Below are 20,412 nucleotides of genomic sequence, written 5' to 3' on the forward strand. Positions count from 1 at the left end.
GGCTCAGTGGGTTAAATCCGCTGCCTTCAGCTCAGGTCATGATCCCGGCGTCCTGGGATCGAGCCCCACATCGGGCTCTCTGCTCAGCAGGGAGCCTGCTTCCTCCCTTCTCTCTCTGCCTGCCTCTCTGCCTACTTGTGATCTATCAAACAAATAAATAAAATCTTAAAAAAAAAAAAAAAAAAAAAAAAAGAATATATTCCACAAAGGTGGGGTGATCCACTGTGTGAAATGATACAGGTGGTGACAGGTGGTCAGGTACAGCAACTGAGAAGTAACCATTTAAATTAGCAGTAAGGTTGTTCTGACCTTGCCAGGAGCAGTTAAAAATATCAGGAAATAAGGCTGAATGCAGAGGTGTCAGAGAGAAACTGGGAGGGGATAAAAAAGGTAGCAAGTGAGATAATTTACTGGAGGGGAAGGGAAGATGAGATCCCCTCCAATGAGATACAAATGTCACTTTTATCAGATGAAGGTTAGTCTTGATCCAATCTTAGGCATGTAGGATTATGGTTTGAAAGGACTTTGTCTCAGTCTAGTGAATACTGTTACTGAACTCAAGATCTCTCTGGGTTGTTCATTGGAAGGATTCACAGTATTCTCTATCAGGGGTGTGAGGGGTCAGCATCTTCACTCTGCTGGAATAGTGTTCTTGAGGTCAGAGAACTTGAATCTTTACAAGCAGACCCAAATTATAATTTTGCTGGGCAAATTTTCAATTGTTTATATTATTTCAGCATTCAAGTTATCTGGCTAGTTGACTTCTAAGTAGTTACATCTCAACATGGCCTCATCTTCTCCATTAGTCATTATGATAGCTGTAAAATCACACTGTATTCGTTGCATTAATGTTAGATTCCATTGATGTTAGATTGCATTGATGTTAGATTCTGATAGGTAGGATAACAAAAGTGTAAGAACCAATATGTATAAATATCAGGGAGTACTCTGTTTGACACCTATATTAAGATTTAACATAAAAGTGTGCTAGGGCTTTTATTAACAAAATACCACAGATGGGGTAGCTTGAACAATAGGGCTTTTCCTTACAGTGCTGGAGGCCAGAAGTCTAAGATCAAGATATTAGATGGTTTTGTCTGAGGCCTGTCTCCTTGGCTTGCAGAGGGCCACCTTCTTGGTGTGTCCTCACATACATGGCCTTTTCTTTGTGCACATACATCCCTGGTGTTTCTTCAAGTCTCTAAATTTCCTTTTTTTTTTTTTAAGGACACCAGTCAGATTTGATTACGTCCCGCACCAACTTTCTTTTAACTTAATCACCTCTTTCACGGCCCCATCTCCAAATATTCTACATTCTGAGGTACTAAAGATTTGGTCTTCAACAAAGGGCTTTAGAACACAATTCAGCCCACAACCCGTGGTAATCTGTTTTATCAGTGCATATTTTAAAAACCATGGGGAAAAAAAAACTGACAGAGACAATTTGAAAATAAATAAGAAGTCTCAGGGATTGAATCAAAGGAGGTCTAGAAAAACTAATACATTAATAAGTAACATTTATTAAAATTCTATGAGATACATGTGTGTATATGTACATATACACAAACACATATATAAATATATATATATATATATATAAAATTAGTTATCACAAAATGCCTACAAGACAGGTATTACTCCCACTTCTCAGATGAGGACACTTAGATTCTGAACATGAATCCCATAATTCATAAAAGGTCTTAAATCTATAGAGCTATCTGAATTAAGTTTACATTCAACATATGTAGCTATGGCAGAGAAGATAGGAATGTACAATATAACTTAGAACATTTGCAATAAAAAAATTGTTCAAAATAATAAAATAACATAAAACAGATTAATTTGTTACCTAATATTCATTTGTTTTCCAGATGATTAGAAATAAACATGATTGTACACATGACAGAAAATTGTTCACATTATAAACGTAATTCTATTTTTTTTGAGCATATGATAATTATCAAAGTCTTGGTGCAAATTTTGGTAAGATGGTAAAAGTTTTAATCATTTTTTCCCCATTGTGATTTTCAAGTTCGAGAAGAAATGAAAATATGTGAATACTAGTCTCTTTAAACAAATTTGATGCATTTTCAAAAATATTTCCTTTTGCAATAAACAGTTGATTTGTATTTTAGAACTATAAACTGTCATCTGAACAGTGCAAATTGACAGCTATTATAGTTAGAAACACAAGTCGAATTTCGCTTCAATTACTTTTGCTTATTTTTGAGTTTTCAGTGCCACTTTCATAAATCATAAGGTAATGATTTGTTTCGAAGTCAAATATTTAACAGCTGCGTCTAGTAATTAACTTTAGGGCTATAGAAATGAGAGAGTACCATCAATATATTTGTGTCCTATCTGTGGATATTCAACATTTAAAGTAGAATGATATTCATACTAACATATTTGGGAAAAAATGATATAGCTTGTTTGAAATATATATTCAAATAAGGAAAGAGGGAAAAGGAAAATATATATTCAAGTATATATTCAAAAAAGGAAAGGAAAGAAGAGTGGATTTTTCTCAAAATAACCTTTAACTTCTGAAAACAATCACATTCACATGGACTTGTAAAACAATTTTAATTTTTATTCAAAATACGAGATGTCATCATTAGCCCTTATCTTACTCTTGAAAAATGGAGACAATTACACAGGAGGGGAAGGGAAACAGGGCTATTAGATTTTAAGCTTCAGTTTAAAAAATATTCAGATAAGGCAGGTAAAAAAAACTCCGGATACTTTCCCAGTGTCAAACACTGTCATATGCCTGCTTATCTCATAAATATTATCATTTATTAGGAATAATAATTTTAGATTTTTTTTTTCCTAAATACCATTTCTTGCTTAAATAGTGAAGGCTCCCCAGCAGTGCTAATACCTATTTCATAAACTGACCTGCAGTTTCTTTAAATCCAAATCGATTGGAATTTTTTTTTTTTAAGGAATAAATATCATTCACTCACGGTAAACTGTTTTTCACCACCAAATATAAGTGATCAGTATTTTACAATGAAGAAATTCAGAGCATTTAAGAGTATATTACTATACTATGATTGGACTGACCAAAGTATGGGCCTTTGTATAACGGATTCTGAAGAAGTCACCTGAAAAACAGGGGGGAAATAAGTGGTTGAAATAGAGCTTCCTATATAATTTTAATCAAAACTCATCAGGCCTAATAAAATTCTTAATAAATTGATGAAAAGTGCTGTTCCTAATGTGAACTATAATTAGATAGTATCGACTGTTGGAGGAAAATCGCCAACTCAGTAGCTGACCTTGATGTGGAAGCAAAAACAGAGGGCTTTCTTATTATTTATTAGGTACCGGAAGGAGACTTTTTTTTTTTTTTTCCCTTAAATAAAGAGACTTGTTCAAATGTGAACTGGTAGCCACCAAGAGTGGGATAAGCTATCCCTCACCCTAAAATGGCCACAAGCTGTAAACTTCCAGTTAATTCTGACACTGCAGAGAAACCTATTACCACCTTACTTAAAATAAGAAAGGAAATACCAAGTAAAACAACAATGATGAAAAAAATCAAATAACAAAACCCTGTGAGAGTGAATTTGTATGAAAACCATTAGCAAGGAATTAAAACAAAATGTATACAGCAACAGTGCAAATGGCGTCCATAACAGGTACCATGCATTCAATGACTCTTCAATGCAGCACACATTTCTTGTCAGCAGCCCCCGCTGCAGAACTGAAGTGTAGTGAGTGTACTCTGTGGTTGTTCACTAACACCGTAAGTAAGCGTAGCCACTGCTGTTATTCATGGTTGCTGGCTGAACACTATCTTGGGAAACAGTCACTAGGCTTTTTTCTTTCACAGCTTCCCATTAATAAGATTCATTCTGGTTCACTATGGATCAGAACTTAAGTGACCTCCTTGGTTTTTGGTTCACTCCTTGCCTCTTTTTAAAACTCCAATGTTTGATAGGCAGCTACTAAAATATATCCTTCCCCTTTTCAACTTCCCTTTCTTTTCCATAAGGTGGACCCTATGTAAACCTAAAAACATACACATATATGGTAACTTAATATACAGGGTTTCTCAAAGTGCAAAATGTGTTACATACAGTTTCATGGGCTTCATTTAAACAAAGCATTTTATACAATACAGTAGAGTTGGAGATTTCTGCTCATAAATTACACCATTCAACAGACTACTGTAAAAAGCTTGGCTAGCTCAAAGTAACCCAGGGTGTCTACAGTTGAACTGTACAAGCTTTGTTCAGACCTAAAAAAGCATCATCTTATTCTTATCACATATGTACATAGATATTTTAAAATGCTATTTAAATGCTTATGTATAGCTAGACAAATCTCACAAACCATGAATTTTACTGTTCAGTTTCTGGTTTGCACACACATAGTATACAATATTTAAAAAAAAATAATGTGCAAAACTATTTTATCTCTTTCTGCAAGATCTGCTCGTCCTCTAAGTCTTTTGGAAGGGTTCTGGTCCGCTGCAGCACCACGCTAAGTTCTTCAATTACCCTTGACGGTAACTTACTATCAGAGTCCAAAGCAGCTTTTCCATTCCTGTCCTCAGTCTTCCTCAATGTCTTGAGGCCTTTATGGCTTTTTTGTTGCCCAGGAAAGACCTCAGCCTCTGTGTCCTCCAGACAGTTGAAACTCCGATGTTTTCTGGTTCGAGTTCGAAGTTTCTCATCCTTGTGCTCCAGGCAGTGGGCCACCATGGAGGCTCTCTCCTTCAAGCTGTTATCCCCCAACTCTTGATCCCGCTTTTCACTGAGCCTCAGCCTTTCCAGTTCTGCTCTGGCACTCTGAAAAGAAAATACAACATCTCACAGGAAAGCAAGACTTGGTACAAGGTAAGTTTAAAATATACATGCCATGTAAATGTGGGTGCTTCTCATGTTCGTGCTTATTGCCATGACTGAGGTCTTGACTTTAACGTTGGAATTTACAAACCAAGAAAGCAATACAGGCATCTTAGAGCTACAAAATCAATGGAAAGGCAGACCATGGAAATGCATTTTAACATGCATTTAACATACAGCTTCAAAGAATTCTCTCGGGTTAGTTACTCGGATTGATTCTCATTTCAAACCTGCCTCCTCCAGGTTATTTCTGCTTGAATGTGTCATATGCTCGTGTTATCTGTAATTCCTACGGTGTCCTGTCTGTGGCCACAGGATTTGGGGACATGCTCTATACCTACACTGCAGCCCCTTCTTTGAAACTTACAGTACATAGTAGTATATTAAAAATGCTGAGGGGCACCTGGGTGGCTCAGTGGGTTAAAGCCGCTGCCTTCGGCTCAGGTCATGATCCTAGCGTCCTGGGATCGAGCCCCGCATCGGGCTGTCTGCTCCACAGGGAGCCTGCTTCCTCCCTTCTCTCTCTGCCTGCCTCTCTGCCTACATGTGATCTGTCAAATAAAAAAAAAAAAAATGCTGAGAAGTTCTATGGCAGATCTGTTTAACTTCTTTCTTTGTTTTTCTCTTCCTCCCACACAATGCCTATTAGAATCCCACAGATATATTCCCGAAAACGTGGAAAAATATATAGTTATGTATTAAATCCACTTCTGAATCCAAGGATTAGATTTCATATTAGTTCTGCGGGCTATAAAGGTGCATTTTTCTAACTAGTGTTCAGAATGTCTTGTGACTGGGAAATTTCGGGCATACAGAACTTCCATCAGATTATCATAGGGATGGAAATTTAATCAAGTATAAGATGTGAGGACAAACAACAGAGAATCAAAAGCATACAGCAGTATGGGGCCACACGGGAAGGATACCCAATAAACTGGATCAGGGTGTAGATGGAGTGGAAAGAGAAAAGTTATTTTTTCTTTTCACAAGAAGCAAGAACTGAAGAAACGTCTCCAGAAATTTCCTTAGTAAAAACTGCAAAGCCTAGAAAGCAAAAATCTGAAGGAGCACTTAAGTTACAGGTATTGAAAGAAGATGTAATGAAAATGGTAATATAACATTAAGTATGAAATTGTGAGTAGCATAAACAGTAAAGATCTTCCATGTAGTAATGTTTACAAGACAACACCCACTGTTCTCTAGTTTACTTTATGGCATTTATCTAATGTGATTATCTGAATGCTCTACTAGAAAGACTCCGGGTAAGCAAGGTTTTTGTCTGATATGGTCACTGAAATGTCAGCCTAGTACAGTGCCTGCACTTAGAAAGTGATCATTAACTTATTACATAGTAAATAAAGAAAGGTCTAAAATCTTTCAAACATATAACACTGCTATCTTCCTAAATTCCATCAAATCCAGATGTGGAATTGAAACATACAAATTCAGGTTGAATACAAATATTTTCACAAATGTATTTTATACATTTTTGTAACTTGGAATTTTCAGATAAAATTATGATTGTAACTGTCAGGTAAAAACTGATGAAATATTTACTATCTAGCTTAATTCCAAAGTTTCGTTTGAATATGTTAAAATGTTGAGAAATTGGTGATGCTTGCATAATGTGAATGTAATCATTGTCATTGAAGTGTATACACTTAAATACGGGTAAAATGAACAGCTTCATGTTATGTATACTTCACTACAACAAAATAACCTCTCTCCTGCAAAAAATGAAAGATTATTGAGAATGATGGCTAACCAGCATAGGTCTATGACTGAGAGTTTATAAATATTAAACAGGTTAAGTTTCACTTGACATCTCTTACCTGGAGAAATTTAGTGAGCAATATAGATTTTTTTTTTTTTAACTGAAGTATAGTTGGATACACAGTATTCCATTCGTTTCATGAATACAACATAGTGATTTGGCAAGTCTGTGTTATCCTCTAATCAAAAGCATAGCTATCATCTGTCATCCTAAACTGCTATTACATCATTTGACTATATTCCCTATGCTGTGCCTTTTATTCCCATGAACTATTCATTCCATACCTGGAAACCTGTACACCTCCCACTTCCCTTCACCCATTCTGCCCATTACCAACCCACCTCCCTTCTGTCAACTGTCCATTTGTTCTCTGTATTTATGGATCTGTTTCTGTGTTTTGTTTTTTAGATTCTACATGTATGTAAAATCACATCGTATTTATCTTTCTCTGACTTGTTTCATTTAGCACAATATCTTTTAGGTCCATCCATGCTGTTGCAAGTGGCAAGATTTCATTCTTTTTATGGCTGAGTAATATTCCATTCAATACATATGCACCACCTCTTCATCCATTTGACTATCAATGGATACTTGGGCTCCTTCCATAACTTGCTATTGTAAAAATATTGCTGCAATAAACATAGGGGTGCATCTATCTTTTTGAATTAATGTTTTCATTTTCTTTGGGTAAATACACAGTAGTGGAATTACTGAATTGTGTGGTATTTCTATTTTTAATATTTTGGGGAAACTCCATACTGCTTTCCATAGTGGCTGCACCATCTTGCATTCCCACCAACAGGGGAAGGTGAATGAGGGTTTTTTTCTCCATAGCCTGACATCTGTTATTTCCTGTCTGTTGGAAACCAGCTATTCTGACTGGTGTAAAGTGCCATCTCATTGTGTTTTTGTTTTTGTTTTGTTTTGTTTTCATTTTGGTTTTGACTGGCATTTCCCTGATGATGAGTGATGTTGAGTATCTTTTCATGTTTCTGTTGGCCATCTGGATGTCTTCGGAAAACTGTTTATTCAGGTCCTCTGTCCATTTTAATCGGATTATATGTTATTTTGGTGTTGAGTTGTAAAAGCTCTTTACATATTTTGGATATTAGCCCCTTATTGGGGATATCATTTACAAATATGTTCTCCCATTTGGCAGGTTGCCTTTTGTTGGTTTCCTTTGCTGTGCAAAAAGCTTTTTATTTTGATATAGTGCTAATAATTTATTTTTGCTTTTGTTTCCCCTGCTCGAGACGTACCATAAATATGTTGCTAAGCCAGCGTCAAAGAGATTACTGCCTCTGTTTTATTCTAAGAGCTTTATGGCTCAGGTCTCACATTTAAAGTCTATAATTCACTTTGAATTTATTTTTGTGTATGGTGTAAGAAAGTGGTCCCGTTTTATTCTTTTGCATGTAGCTGTCCAGTTTTCCCAAAACCATTTATCGAAGAGACTGTCTTTTTGCTGTTGGGTAGTCTTTTCTGCTTTGTCAGTTTCTGGGTTTTCTATTCTGTTCCATTGATCTATGTCTATTTTTGTCCAGTACCAAACTGTTTTGATATTATACATTTGTAGTATATCCTGAAATCTAGGACTGTGATACCTTCAGCTTTGTTCTTCTTTCTTAAGATTGCTTTGGCTATTCAGCTTCTTTTTCTAGTTCCATACAAATTTTAGTATTATTCTAGTTCTGTAAAAAATCTTATTGGTATCTTGATAGGGATTGCCTTAAATCTGTAGATTGCTTTAGGTAGTGTGGACATTTTAACAATATTGGTTCTTCCAATCCATGAGCATGGAAAAATCTTTCCATTTGTGTCGTCATCAATTTGTTTCATCAGTGTGTTACTGTTTTTGGAGTACAGGTCTGTCATCTTTTTGGTAAGGTGATTATTTCTAGTTATTATATTTGGTGCAACTGTAAATGGGATTGTTCTCTTTTTGCTATTCCATTAGTGTTCAGAAACTCAGCATTTTAATAATATTCTTTTAATCCATGAGATGGAATGTCTTTCCATTTGTGGCATCTTCAATTTCTTTCAACAGTGTTTTATAGTTTTCAGAGTAGAGGTCTTTCACTTCCTTAAGATTTTTTCCCAGGTTATTTTATTTCTTTCTGCTTTGTTACTGGTTTATAGAAGCAGAACATATTTCTGTGTATTAATTTTGTATCCTGCAACTTTACTGAATTCATTTATCACTAGTAATAGTTTCTTAGTGGAGTCTTTAGGGTCTATAGTGATTTTACAAATCATAGTAACAGTTCTCATTATCTTTCAACCATCAACAGGTAGACTTGGGGATTTTTTTAGATGTAGAATTTAGGGGTCAAGTATTCATGCGGGGAATGCTGAAATTTTAAGTAAACCTTAATATTAGCCTAAGGGATGTAATCTTTTACAAAGTTGGAGAGAGGTGCTGGAAATGACCTAGAGTCAAGAAGACTGGATGGGGTAGGGTGCACGGGTGGCTCAGCCAGTTAAGTATCTGACTCTTGATTTCAGCTCAGGTCATGATTTCAGGGTCATGAGATCAAGTCCTATGTTGAGCTCTGTGCTCAGAGGGGAGTCTGGCTGATGGTTCTCTCCCTCTGACCCTCCCCCTTCTCAACACTCTTTCTCAAATAAATAAAAATAAATAAATAAATAAAATGCTTTTTAAAAAAAGTTGAGAAGATGGCACAGTGAGGCTTTGAATGAACAATATGGTGCATTAGGAGCACCTTTCATGTTGTGGGGAAAGAAAGACATAGTTTATGTGCTACACTGTTCTTAGAGGATAAAACATGACTAATTTAAAAAGAAGGATAGGTAAGTTATAAAATTAGAGGAGTGAGAGGTAACATGGTCCAGATGATGACTGTGTGTCAGAGTCTGTTCACAGAAAAGCAGTTATTTGAATGGAAAGACCAAGGTGAGCAGTCCCTCTCCCTACAGAGCGTAGTCCCTGTGTCACAGGCAGAACATGATGCAGGAATGTGTTCACAGAGCAAATGACTCATGCGGCTTTAGTCTGTGCCTGCATCTATTTTCCATTATATCCAGATGTAGGCCACTGGTTATGGAGGCCTCAAAATGCCAAAACGTGCACTGACTAAGATATGGATTGCAGCAGAAATGCTCTTAAATAACTTTCACTACTAACCTCACTGTCTTAGTTGATAATCTCCATGCTAGAAAATATAATCCTATCATTAATCCTCACGATACTGGATTAAATGCATTATTCACAGTAAATAAACGTTATGATTATTTAAACTATAAAGTATATTATATTTTAAGACAGAAATAGAAATGCAAAGAAATGCCAATATGCCCAAGGTCACATAAATGGGAATTTGGAATGGATGCCACCTTGGCCTGTCTGGAACCAATGTGCTTCTTTACGTGCTCTAGGATAGGGGCAGAGGAGAGAAGCATGCAATGGGTAAGATTCTAGGTCACCACGTTCTGCTGGAACTGCATCATTTTTCTCTTTTCATTGTTTTTGTTTTATAGATGACAAAAATTACAATTTTGGAAAAGAGTAAATTATCCTCTATTGTCTTCCAAGTTCCTTGTTATTTTTACTCAAATGTTAACTATACACTAGGCATTATTCCACTAAATTCTAAAGTATGATATCACTGAATCATCACAATAGCTCTAGAAGGTAGAGCCTTTCTTTATCCCTCCATGCTGACAGATAAAAAGGCTGAGCACAATGAAGTTTGGAGTTACCCCAATCACAGGTGGGACCTAGCGTGTGCATTCTTAAGCACTACGTTTGCCTCTCTGTGTGTGATTTTTTTTTGACAACAACTTACTTTCCGTGGATTGTTCAGCTAGCTCACTACTCAATTTTAGAAGTTGCTTTTTCCAGGCAGACTTCCTATCTGAATGAGGTATCCTCACATGAATTTTAATAGAACTTCATGAAATCAGGACTTGAAATGGTAAATTACCAAATGGCCAAAGCACCAAATTTACCAATCTGTGAACACGTTGTTTGAAAACAATTCTTCTTGAATATATCACCATTGATATGACTACATTTTTCTTAATGACTATATCCTACTTAGCAATATATATTTTTAAAGATTTATTTATTTACTTATTTAGAGAGAGTTCAGGGGGGAGAGAAACCCAAGCACACTCCTCACTGAGCACGGATCCTAACGTGGGGCTTGATGTCACAACCCTGAGATCATGACTTGAGCTGAAACCAAGAGTTGGACGCTTAACTGAATGTACCACCTAGATGTTACCCATTTATCAGTATTTTAAACCATTTTCCCTTTTTAATACAAAGGGTCAAAAGTGATTATTCAGTTTATAAATATATTTTCTTAAATAATTACATGACACTAATTCTATAGAAAACATTTCAATGGTTCAATTTCTATTTTAATGCTTTTTAAATTACCCATGTTTTTCCAACATTGGAACACGTAAAATTTTTCTTTGACAAATTTGTTGGATCACCACATTTACAAAATTTACAAAAAGGTTAATTTAGTTTTAAATACTTGTAATTACAATTTCATGGAATTATTTTAAGAGCCTATAGTAAGTTATTTGTAGTTTGGAGTTCATTAGTTTTCTGATCTTAAGTAATGCTAAAACAGAAAAAAAAATTGTCTCTGAAATTCTGAATTTGAGATTAGGTAAGAAACTATTATACTATATATTTAGTTATCATCCTAATTCTATACTGGATATTGGTTAATGTATTTAGATTTGGTCCTAATAATTTATCTTTTGCTTTGTTCCATAACTGATCCTAAAGCAACATTAGAAAGAGCTGGGGTCCCAGTAGGGCATGTCTGCTCCTACGTTTGCTGCATTCCTTCAAACTATGTTTCCTAATTTGGGTTCTTGGGAAATGTGACCCTTAGATTTTAAGATTCTAGATTAGCTGAGGAACCCGTAATTGTGCAGAATACTTTTTTTTTTTAAACCAAGAAAACTTCTATATGTAGAAGGACGGAACAGGCGACAAGGGAAATAACCATTATTTTCATGGCTTTTATCTTTTAGTGAAGAAGAATAAATAGGGGTAAATGTTCAATGAAAGATCTACGTGGAAAAATATTTTTTATTTTTTTAAATTTTTTAAAAGATTTCTTATTTATTTGAGAGAGAGAGAAATCACAAGTAGGCAGAGAGGCAGGCAGAGAGAGAGGGGGAGAAGCAGGCTCCCCGCCAAGCAGAGAGCCTGATGTGGGGCTCGTTCCCAGGACCCTGAGATCATGATCTGAGCCAAAGGCAGAGTCTTAACCCACAGAGCTACCAAGGCACCCTGGAAAAATATTTTTTAAATCTGATCATTAAATTAACTTCTTTTAAGAAACTAAAGGCATTTTATTTCTGTTTGCGAAGAAAGAGATCCAAACAGCTCAAGCCCAAACCGCAAGGAAATAACACCTTTTACGTGCTTTTCTTTTTGCTTTGAGGGGCTCAATTAAGGCACTGAAACATGCATTAATCCCAAAGTAGCTAATGACTTTTGAGTGCAAACAGATTTTCTCCTTTCCTGAAGAGACTGAACTTCAAGTCAAGATTGATGCTATGTTCTCCCCACCCCACAAGGTCAGAAGGAAAACAAAGAGCAGCTTTCCTGAAAGATGCGAGGTCTTTTTTATTGATGCTCCGAGGTCATTGTGCAGTCCTTTAAATTAACCACAACACCCCATCAGTTCCCAAACCACTGGAATTTGATTGTGTTACTAGAAAGTCTAGTTACCATGGCTCCAGACATAATTGGCCCTGGGCTCACTTTAAGGGTATTAAAAGTGAACTTGTAAGACTAATTTGAGGTTGTGATTTACCAGGTGGACTTCTGTATACATTTTTAAAATTGCTTGGTTAGGTGAGGGGTAACAAAATAAGTGGTATTAAGCATATTTAATTGGATGGTCAATGACATTATTAACTCTTTAAGAAAAGTTAAAATATAAAACTTGAAGAAGGAGCACAGGGTTACTCATAATGTTTTCTTAGCAGGATGTGATTTTTACTATGCTTTCCAAAGATTATTGTTGTGCTTTTGAAGCCAAAGAAGTAACTAATGTACTTAATCACATTAAGACATAAGAAAACAAATTTTATAATTAATATAAAACAAATAAAATCCTAACCTACCTCAATATTTCTCCGGGCTTGGGTTGCACTTCTCTCATGCTGGATGGGAATTAGAGGCAAACCTCCAATTTTGGGATTTTTGGTTATAGACCGTTTTCGTTCCTTTCCAGCTGGTGGCTGTATATCATTTTCATGCTGTGGAAACACAATTTCTTGCTGTTGGTGTGTGATTTTATAACATGGTATATCACATTAGAGTCACTTGGCTCCTTTTCCATATATCCAAATCAAATGATCTGCTTTCCACGAGAATGCCATTTGAAATTATGCTGTTGACTGTGACAGGAACACTGCTTGAGGATGTAAAACTCTTAAATGAACAGAGCTTTGAGGTCTCAGTTCAATTTCTAAGTTTCAAGTACATGGCTTCTGTACTACTTATCAAATCAAAAGGAGGAAAATAATTGAGGAAACTGGCAAATCTCTTTCTTGGAAAAAAAATACACTTGTCTGTATTTCTCAGCCCTGTAATCAAAGTAACTATGCATCCATTTTCTCCCTCCACCAAAGATAACTTTAGTGTAAAATAATTTAACCCCACAGACCTCAATTCAACCTAAGGCACGGCTATCAGAAAAATTAGCCTCATTTTATGACCTTCTGAAAAATGTTACTTTTTCATCTAATTGAATTCCAAAGAAATTACCTTGCACACAGACATTTATACTGAAAATCACTGTACAACAGAGAATATGGCACATTTGTTCTCAACTTATGGACTACATATTCTGGCTAACTGAACAACTGTAGATATGACTGGAGAAAAATTAATTATGCAATGGGAAGAAATATCCACTGATAAAAATATAAGCCCCTGAGTGATAAATCCTTCAGATATGCATATAAAAGAAAAACCTTAAACGAATTTTTCTACTCCTGAGGGTAGATTAACTTTTCAGAAACTGGCAAAAGCAAACTGATTTTCAGACAACAATCTATGAAAGAAATATAGAATACCAATTATAAAATGATAAGCTTTACAGATATTCTGATGAAATGAAAACCTTTTGGCAAAGTATACAGCTGAATGCCTTTTCTTATGATTCAACACATTCCTGTCTTACAGTGTAATTAGTATTTTAATGTGTTTTATAGCAAAGAATTCATCTCAACTAATATTGACTGTGTATCCATAATTAATGGCAAGATTATATTGAGGGACATACTGCCAGACTTGGTGCTTATCAGTGTACATAATCTCATTTAATCTTCAATGATCCTACAGTGTATTCTTTATTACTAGACTGAGTGCATATGCATTAGATCTGCCCTTGAATTTTAGTGTAGCATTTATTTTGGTTTGGCAAATATGTAATGGTAGATTAGCAAATATTTCAGAGAGAAAGTTATAAGCTTCAAAATGCTACGTTTATGTCATAGCCGCAAACATGGTAAAAATAATTTTGATGTTATATAATTGGGATGTTCCCAACATGTAAAGCTCAAAAAAAAAGTGGCAGGAAAGGACTCATTACCCCTATGGATTATGCTCATACTTGTACTCACTGAGGTATACTACATGCGCCAAATGATATTCAGAGAAATCTAAAAGCAAACACAGTCTCAAATACGTATTTCTTTTTCTGAAAGGATATACTATGTTGTGTATACTGGCTAATTAGTTCTTACCAGATTGATCCAAGAGGTATTTTTCCCAACATGCAGAACATTTTATCTAGTAATACATTCTGATACTTTACAGTTATTTATAAGTGAACTTAAGGGTCCTTCTGCATGGATCATAGAGCTGAGGATCATACTTTACTATAACCAGTGATCACACCCCAAAATCTTCAGTTCTATCGCCCACTTTCTATTTCTTCCCACCCATCCAGCTTTGAGGCATAACTGACAAAATGGTAGGCTACTGAAAATATACAATGTGATGATTTGATCTATGTATACACTGTGAAAGGATTCTCCTCCATCCAGTCAATTAAGACATCTATTATCTATTTTGGTGAGAACATTTAAGTGCTACTCTTAACAAATTTCAATGATACAGTATAGTATTATCAACTATCTCAACAGTGACCATGTTCTACATGAGCTCCTCAAACCCTGTTCATCTTACAGCTGAAAGTTTTTACCCTTTTGCCAACCTTTCCCTGTTTCCCCTACCTACCCAGCAACCCCTTTTCCACTGTTTCTAGGAGTTCGACTTTTATTTTTAGATCCCACATAGAATACAGCAATCTTTGTTTGTGTGGCTTATTTCACTCAGCATATTGCCCTCCATGTTCACCCGTGTCGTCACAGATGACAAGAGTTCTTTCTTATTTAAGGATGAATAATGTTTAGTTGTGTGTGCACTTTCTTTATCCATTCATCCTTGGACTTAGGTCATTAGACATGATCCAAGGTCATTTTTATACCTTTGCAATTGTGAAAAATGCTGTAAGGATTTGAGTTTGCCTCTTATTCTTTCTGAGCTTGACCTCTTACCTTTCCAGCTAACAATTTAGTTTCATTCACTTCTTTGGACTCCTTGAGACCTCCAATCTATTCTCTACCATCATTCTACTTTCCACATCTTCCTCCACTTCCTTGATAGCCTGTCATAGGTTTCATAGTCATTAAGTATGCTCACGTGCTTATCAATATCTTCAATTCCTGTGCTCCTTCTCCTTTCATCATACTTGCCTGGCAGAGCCCCTAACCTAGTTAAACCCAATTCTACTTACTCTATGGGTGCCTACAAATTGATGAAGAAAGAAAAAAAGATGGTTACTCTATAGATTTATCTCACTTTAAATTTAACCTTAAAAGTCAGGCAAGAGCTCAGCATTAAGTTGAAGTTCTACTACAGGACAATCGTCTTTCTCACTCTCTGAAGATTATTTCTCACCTTTCCTCTGCTCCTATACTTTCAATATCCCGCCCTAACTCACTGAAAGTGATCTCACTGATTTAATTTTAAACATTACTAGTAATCACTGAAGAATTTCACTTTCCCGCCATGAAATATACAACTCTCCCTGCATCTTTTAGCCATATAAGTGAGGCTTCCTTCTCTTCCCAATAATTACTCTGATTACAAATAACTTTTCTTCAGTCATAAGTGCTCAATGGACTATAATACACAGTCAAGGTCTGACACTCTGGTGTATAACCATTTTTTTCAGCAATGATGAAGAAATGTGCACTGTTCACATTGCTTCGTGTCTGCTCAGGGCCCCTGCTGGTCTGATAATCGCCTTCCTCAAAATAAAATAAGAGGGGTGCCTGGGTGGCTCAGTGGGTTAAAGCCTCTGCCTTCAGCTTAGGTCATGATCCCAGGGTCCTGGGATCGAGCCCTGCATCAGGCTCTCTGCTCAGCAGGGAGTCTGCTTCTTCCTCTCTCTCTCTCCCTGCCTCCCTCTCTGCCTACTTGTGATCTGTCTGTCAAATAAATAAAAAAATAAAAAAATAATTTTTTTTTTAAATAAAATAAGATAAAAACAGAGAGGGAGGCAAACCATAAGAGAATCTTAACTACAGAGGACAAACTGAGGGTTGATGGAGGGTGGGGGTATGGGTAAAACAGCAATGGGCATTAAGGAGGGCATTTGTGATGAGCCCACTGTATGTGGGGTATGTAAGAGATGAATCACTACATTTTACTCCTGAAACTAATGATACACGATATGTTAACTAACTTGAATTTAAATAAAAACTTAGAAGGAAAAAAAAATCACTTTCCTCTTCAATCTTTTCTTCGAATTACTGAATTTTCTCTATTAGTGTATATTGAAAGTATATACCTTTCCATCTTAAGGACATATAAATTGAAACCCCAAAACCTACCCTGACCTCCTCTTTTTCTCTAACCACACAGCCTCATTTATCTGCATAGCAAATTCCTTGGTGGGATTTTCTATACCAGTCATCTGTTTTTTTCTTCCTCTCAACACTTCGCATTTCTTTCTTTCTTTTTTTTTTTTTCTCTTCTGCTTGACCTTTAGAGTTTGGAATGTCCCAGGGCTTATTCTTCCATCCTTTTCTTTCTTTCTCTTCCTACACCATACTCCCCGTTCATTTTAGATTCGCCTATCTACCCCAAATCCAGAGCTTTCAATGCAAACTGAATACTGACTTCCCCCCAATTTACACTGCATTCCCAAATTTTCACCTGGGCATTTGTTTTTTAAAATAATCTCTACACCCAACGTGGGGCTTGAACTCACAACCCTGAGATCAAGAGTCACATGTCCTTCTAACTGAGCCAGCCAGGTACCCTTTGTCTGAGTTTTTGATCTATACATCCAATCTGCTATTCAAATAAATATTTATTTGTATGTCTAACAGGCATCTCCAATTTCATAGGCTGAAACAGAACTCTCAGTTTTCTTCTGCATCTCTGATCTTATCACTTCTATTTGCCAGTTGCCCAAGGCTAAACAAACAAACAAACAAAAACAAAAAACAAACCCTAGGACTCTTCCTTGATTAGTACTCCTCTCAAAGTATTGTAGCCAATCAATCTGTAAATTCTGTTGGCTCCACTTTCAACCACTCTTGAATCTTGATGTCTCACTATGTCCACTGCTACCACCCTAGCCGGAACTGCCATCTTCCACACAGCTGTTCTTCCTGCTGCCATCTTGGACCCCCAACAGTGTGCCCACAACAAACTAAATTATTATTTCTTCAGTTAATATAAACCAGATCAAATCCTTCTCTTGTTCCCCACACTCCTAAACTGGGATTATATGATCTGTTTAGTGCCTTCCTCATCTTTTACATCTTCCCACAACACAGCCCTTCAGGATGTTCATGGAACGAAGGTTGTGACCACATCTCAGGACCTTGCACTTGCTGGCCCCTGTAACTGGAATGCTCTTCCCACTCCTGCATACCTGCATGATTTGCTCCCTAATTTCAGACAGGTCTCAACACACCTGTCAGCTATTCAGAAAGGCATTTTCCTGAGAATCTTTCCTAGTTAGTGCCCTTCTTTCCCTCAGTCACATTCATTCCTTCTCCTTTTTGTCAAACTAATATCTATTTGAAATTCTGTCAAATTATTTATGTTCTCACCCCTTTCTTATCTTATAACTATTGAGAGAGAGAGTGAGCACACAAGCAGGGGGAGAAGCAGAGGAAGAGGGAGAAACAGGACCCGGCAGAGCAGGGAGCCTGATGTGGGGCTCCATGTACTTTTGTAAGTGGCATTGGGTTCTCTGGTGCAGGTATCCACACAGGTTTTGTAAGACTGACAGAACCCTTCTTCTCACTGAGTTTACGTTTTAGTAGGAGAGGCAGATATGAAAAATCTAATCACACAACGCTTTCTAATTAGAAATACACCTGGTGTACAGAATGTTCAGGGTTCCGACCGTCTGAAGGTCTGACTGGTCTGAAGATCCGGGAGAATTCCTCTGAGAATGTGACACATAAATGAAAATCAAGAGGGCTTCTGAATCAGGGTGCAGATGGCTATGGATACTAGAAAAGTATTCTGCACACCCTAAAGAACTCCTTGTAAGGAGGACTTACTCTGTATGTGTGTGTGTGTTTGTTAACATGTATAAATCAGCATCTGCTAGTTTCCTATCTGTCTCCCTATGGAGGTGAGCCATTAAATCCTTAAATCTAAGAAGGCCTTTGTGTTTATCTTAATCCAAAGAAGTGGAATGAGCAGAGGAAAAGTAACTGGGCTGAATCTCTAGGGCCAGGACAATGAAGGATAAGTGAGGCAAGGAGAAAGAAGTTGGCCATGAGAGCAACTTCTGCTTTCTGGCTATTTCTACTTATGCTTTGATTTTTAAACAAGTCTAGTGACTTCAGTTATAAAAACAAAAAATCAATGTAGTTACACCACAAACACTGTAATAGTTTTGACTCTATGGTTCCAATTTTACTAAAACACTTCAAATCTAGTTTGCTTTCTTTTTAAAGAGTTAAATATCAGAATTTCTGAAAAGTCACAAATTAGAGGAAAAGTGTCTAAAAAAGTTAAGTCTTTTTCTGTCTTTGTGTTTTCAGGTAGTAACAGTAGCATCAGACTGAGAAGAGCAGGGTTTATTAACCACTGGAAAGGTTAATAAATTAAGAGAGAAAATGATTTTCAAAACAAATAAGGGCCAGATTTGGGGGTAAATTAACTTCCCACTTATAAGAGAAACAGGGAAGTACATCCTCAGTAATAAAGAGTGGCAACTTAATCGTTACCAGTGAATTTCAATGCTCTTGTGGGAAGCATTGCTGGGAATTCAGCCAGACAAGGTGGGAGGAGGAACCAACTCTATTAATGAGACTATTTAACCCTTCCCCCAAAGACACAGTCCTCCTGTAGGGAGGTGACTAAATGGGGAATTGAGTATAGGTATTAGCTTCTGGCATCCCTGGGTTTAAACCACTAACTAAACGTAAGGTGCCCAGCAAGTGAGAGAATCTTTATACCTTTATTCCCTCAACGACAAGCAACGCCATGCATGGTTTGTTGCAAAGAATGCAGGAGTTAACACTTCTGAAGAATCCAGCACGCAGTAAGTATTAAAGGAATGTAGGCTCCTGTCCTTATTTCTGGAAAGGCTAGGGTGGGGAGCGGGGGAGTAGGTGGCCATAGGGAGGACAAGAAGGAAAACAACATGCTTTTCTAAAGGAAGATGAATGCGGGACTCCGGTAAAACAAGCTCCTCTTCCCAACACACCACCATCTTGAAGCTGTGCACCTCTCCTGAGGTAAGGAGTAGCTGGAGTGCCAGAAAGGAAGCCTCAACAAAGAGAGTAAGCTTTCCTTCAAAGAGGAATGGGTGTATCTGGATTCTCATATATTTAAAAAATACATAAATGAGAAAACCAAAGCATACACATGAAACTCATTAAAAATGCTTGTACCTCACATTAACATTTCCTATGAGCAGTGGTTATACGTTGTCGGAGAGCTGAGACAGAGATCATACCTGGGCAATGAAGACATTGGCCATCCACTCCATCTGAGTTTGTGGACTATCACAACAAATGTGCCTGTAAAATAAGGTTTATCGAATACATAATTCAGAAAGACAGCAGAGTGTTCTCCCGTGTATTTGTTTGTTTATTAAGTGATCGGAGACCTCTTTGGATTTCTCCTGATTCAAGACTTAATACAATCAAAATGGAAGTATTTCAGTACAAGTTGCTTTAGGCTTCTGTTAAATGTACAATAACAAAATAATAATAAAATATGCTAGTTTAAACAAAATACAGCTACAGGCTTTGGGAACTGCTGAAAAATGATCAGCAATATTTGTGGAAAGGCAGAAAGGCCACCGTCATTTCCTTTTTCAGGTACATGATGTAAAACATCTTTTTCCCCAGAAACTCTGAGCCTAAGAAGAAAAATATGTGCACATTTTCTTAAGAGCAGACTTTTAAAAAAGGCTTAGACAGTCTCCATCATTAGGATTATAAACATTAATACCCATAAGACTCGTGAAAAATGAACTAAATAAAAAACTACTACAGCATGTTCAATAACACTGATTCAGTAACCTTTTATTAAAAACCTGCATAAAACAGAGATCTTGCCCTCAAGGTTCACCTAGTCTATCAGAGGAGCTAGGCACGTAAACAAATAAATTAGAACACAGTGAGAAAAAGAGAAAGTCAAGTTGAACAGAAAGAAAGAGCATACTTGGGGATGCACTAAAGAATTCTTACAAAAGGAAAATTCTGTAAGTGATGTTAGAC

The 20,412-nt window shown here is 36.6% G+C and overlaps 1 protein-coding gene across 1 annotated transcript in view; it reads right to left on the reverse strand.

Annotated features, from left to right (window-relative positions):
* Positions 1-1,950: 1,950 nt before the first annotated feature.
* The window catches only part of ARAP2 (ArfGAP with RhoGAP domain, ankyrin repeat and PH domain 2), a 181,820-nt gene continuing 163,358 nt past the window's right edge, over positions 1,951-20,412 (reverse strand). The window contains exons 31-33 of the mRNA XM_080797715.1: positions 19,644-19,707; positions 12,757-12,891; positions 1,951-4,802 (exon numbers count right to left, since the gene is read on the reverse strand). Coding sequence (XP_080653841.1) covers positions 4,419-4,802; positions 12,757-12,891; positions 19,644-19,707 — 583 coding nt within the window. The 3' untranslated portion in view covers positions 1,951-4,418. The remainder of the gene's footprint in view (positions 4,803-12,756; positions 12,892-19,643; positions 19,708-20,412) is intronic.

Source organism: Martes martes, assembly GCF_963455335.1.
Source record: "Martes martes genome assembly, chromosome: 2".
NCBI lineage: Eukaryota > Metazoa > Chordata > Mammalia > Carnivora > Mustelidae > Martes > Martes martes.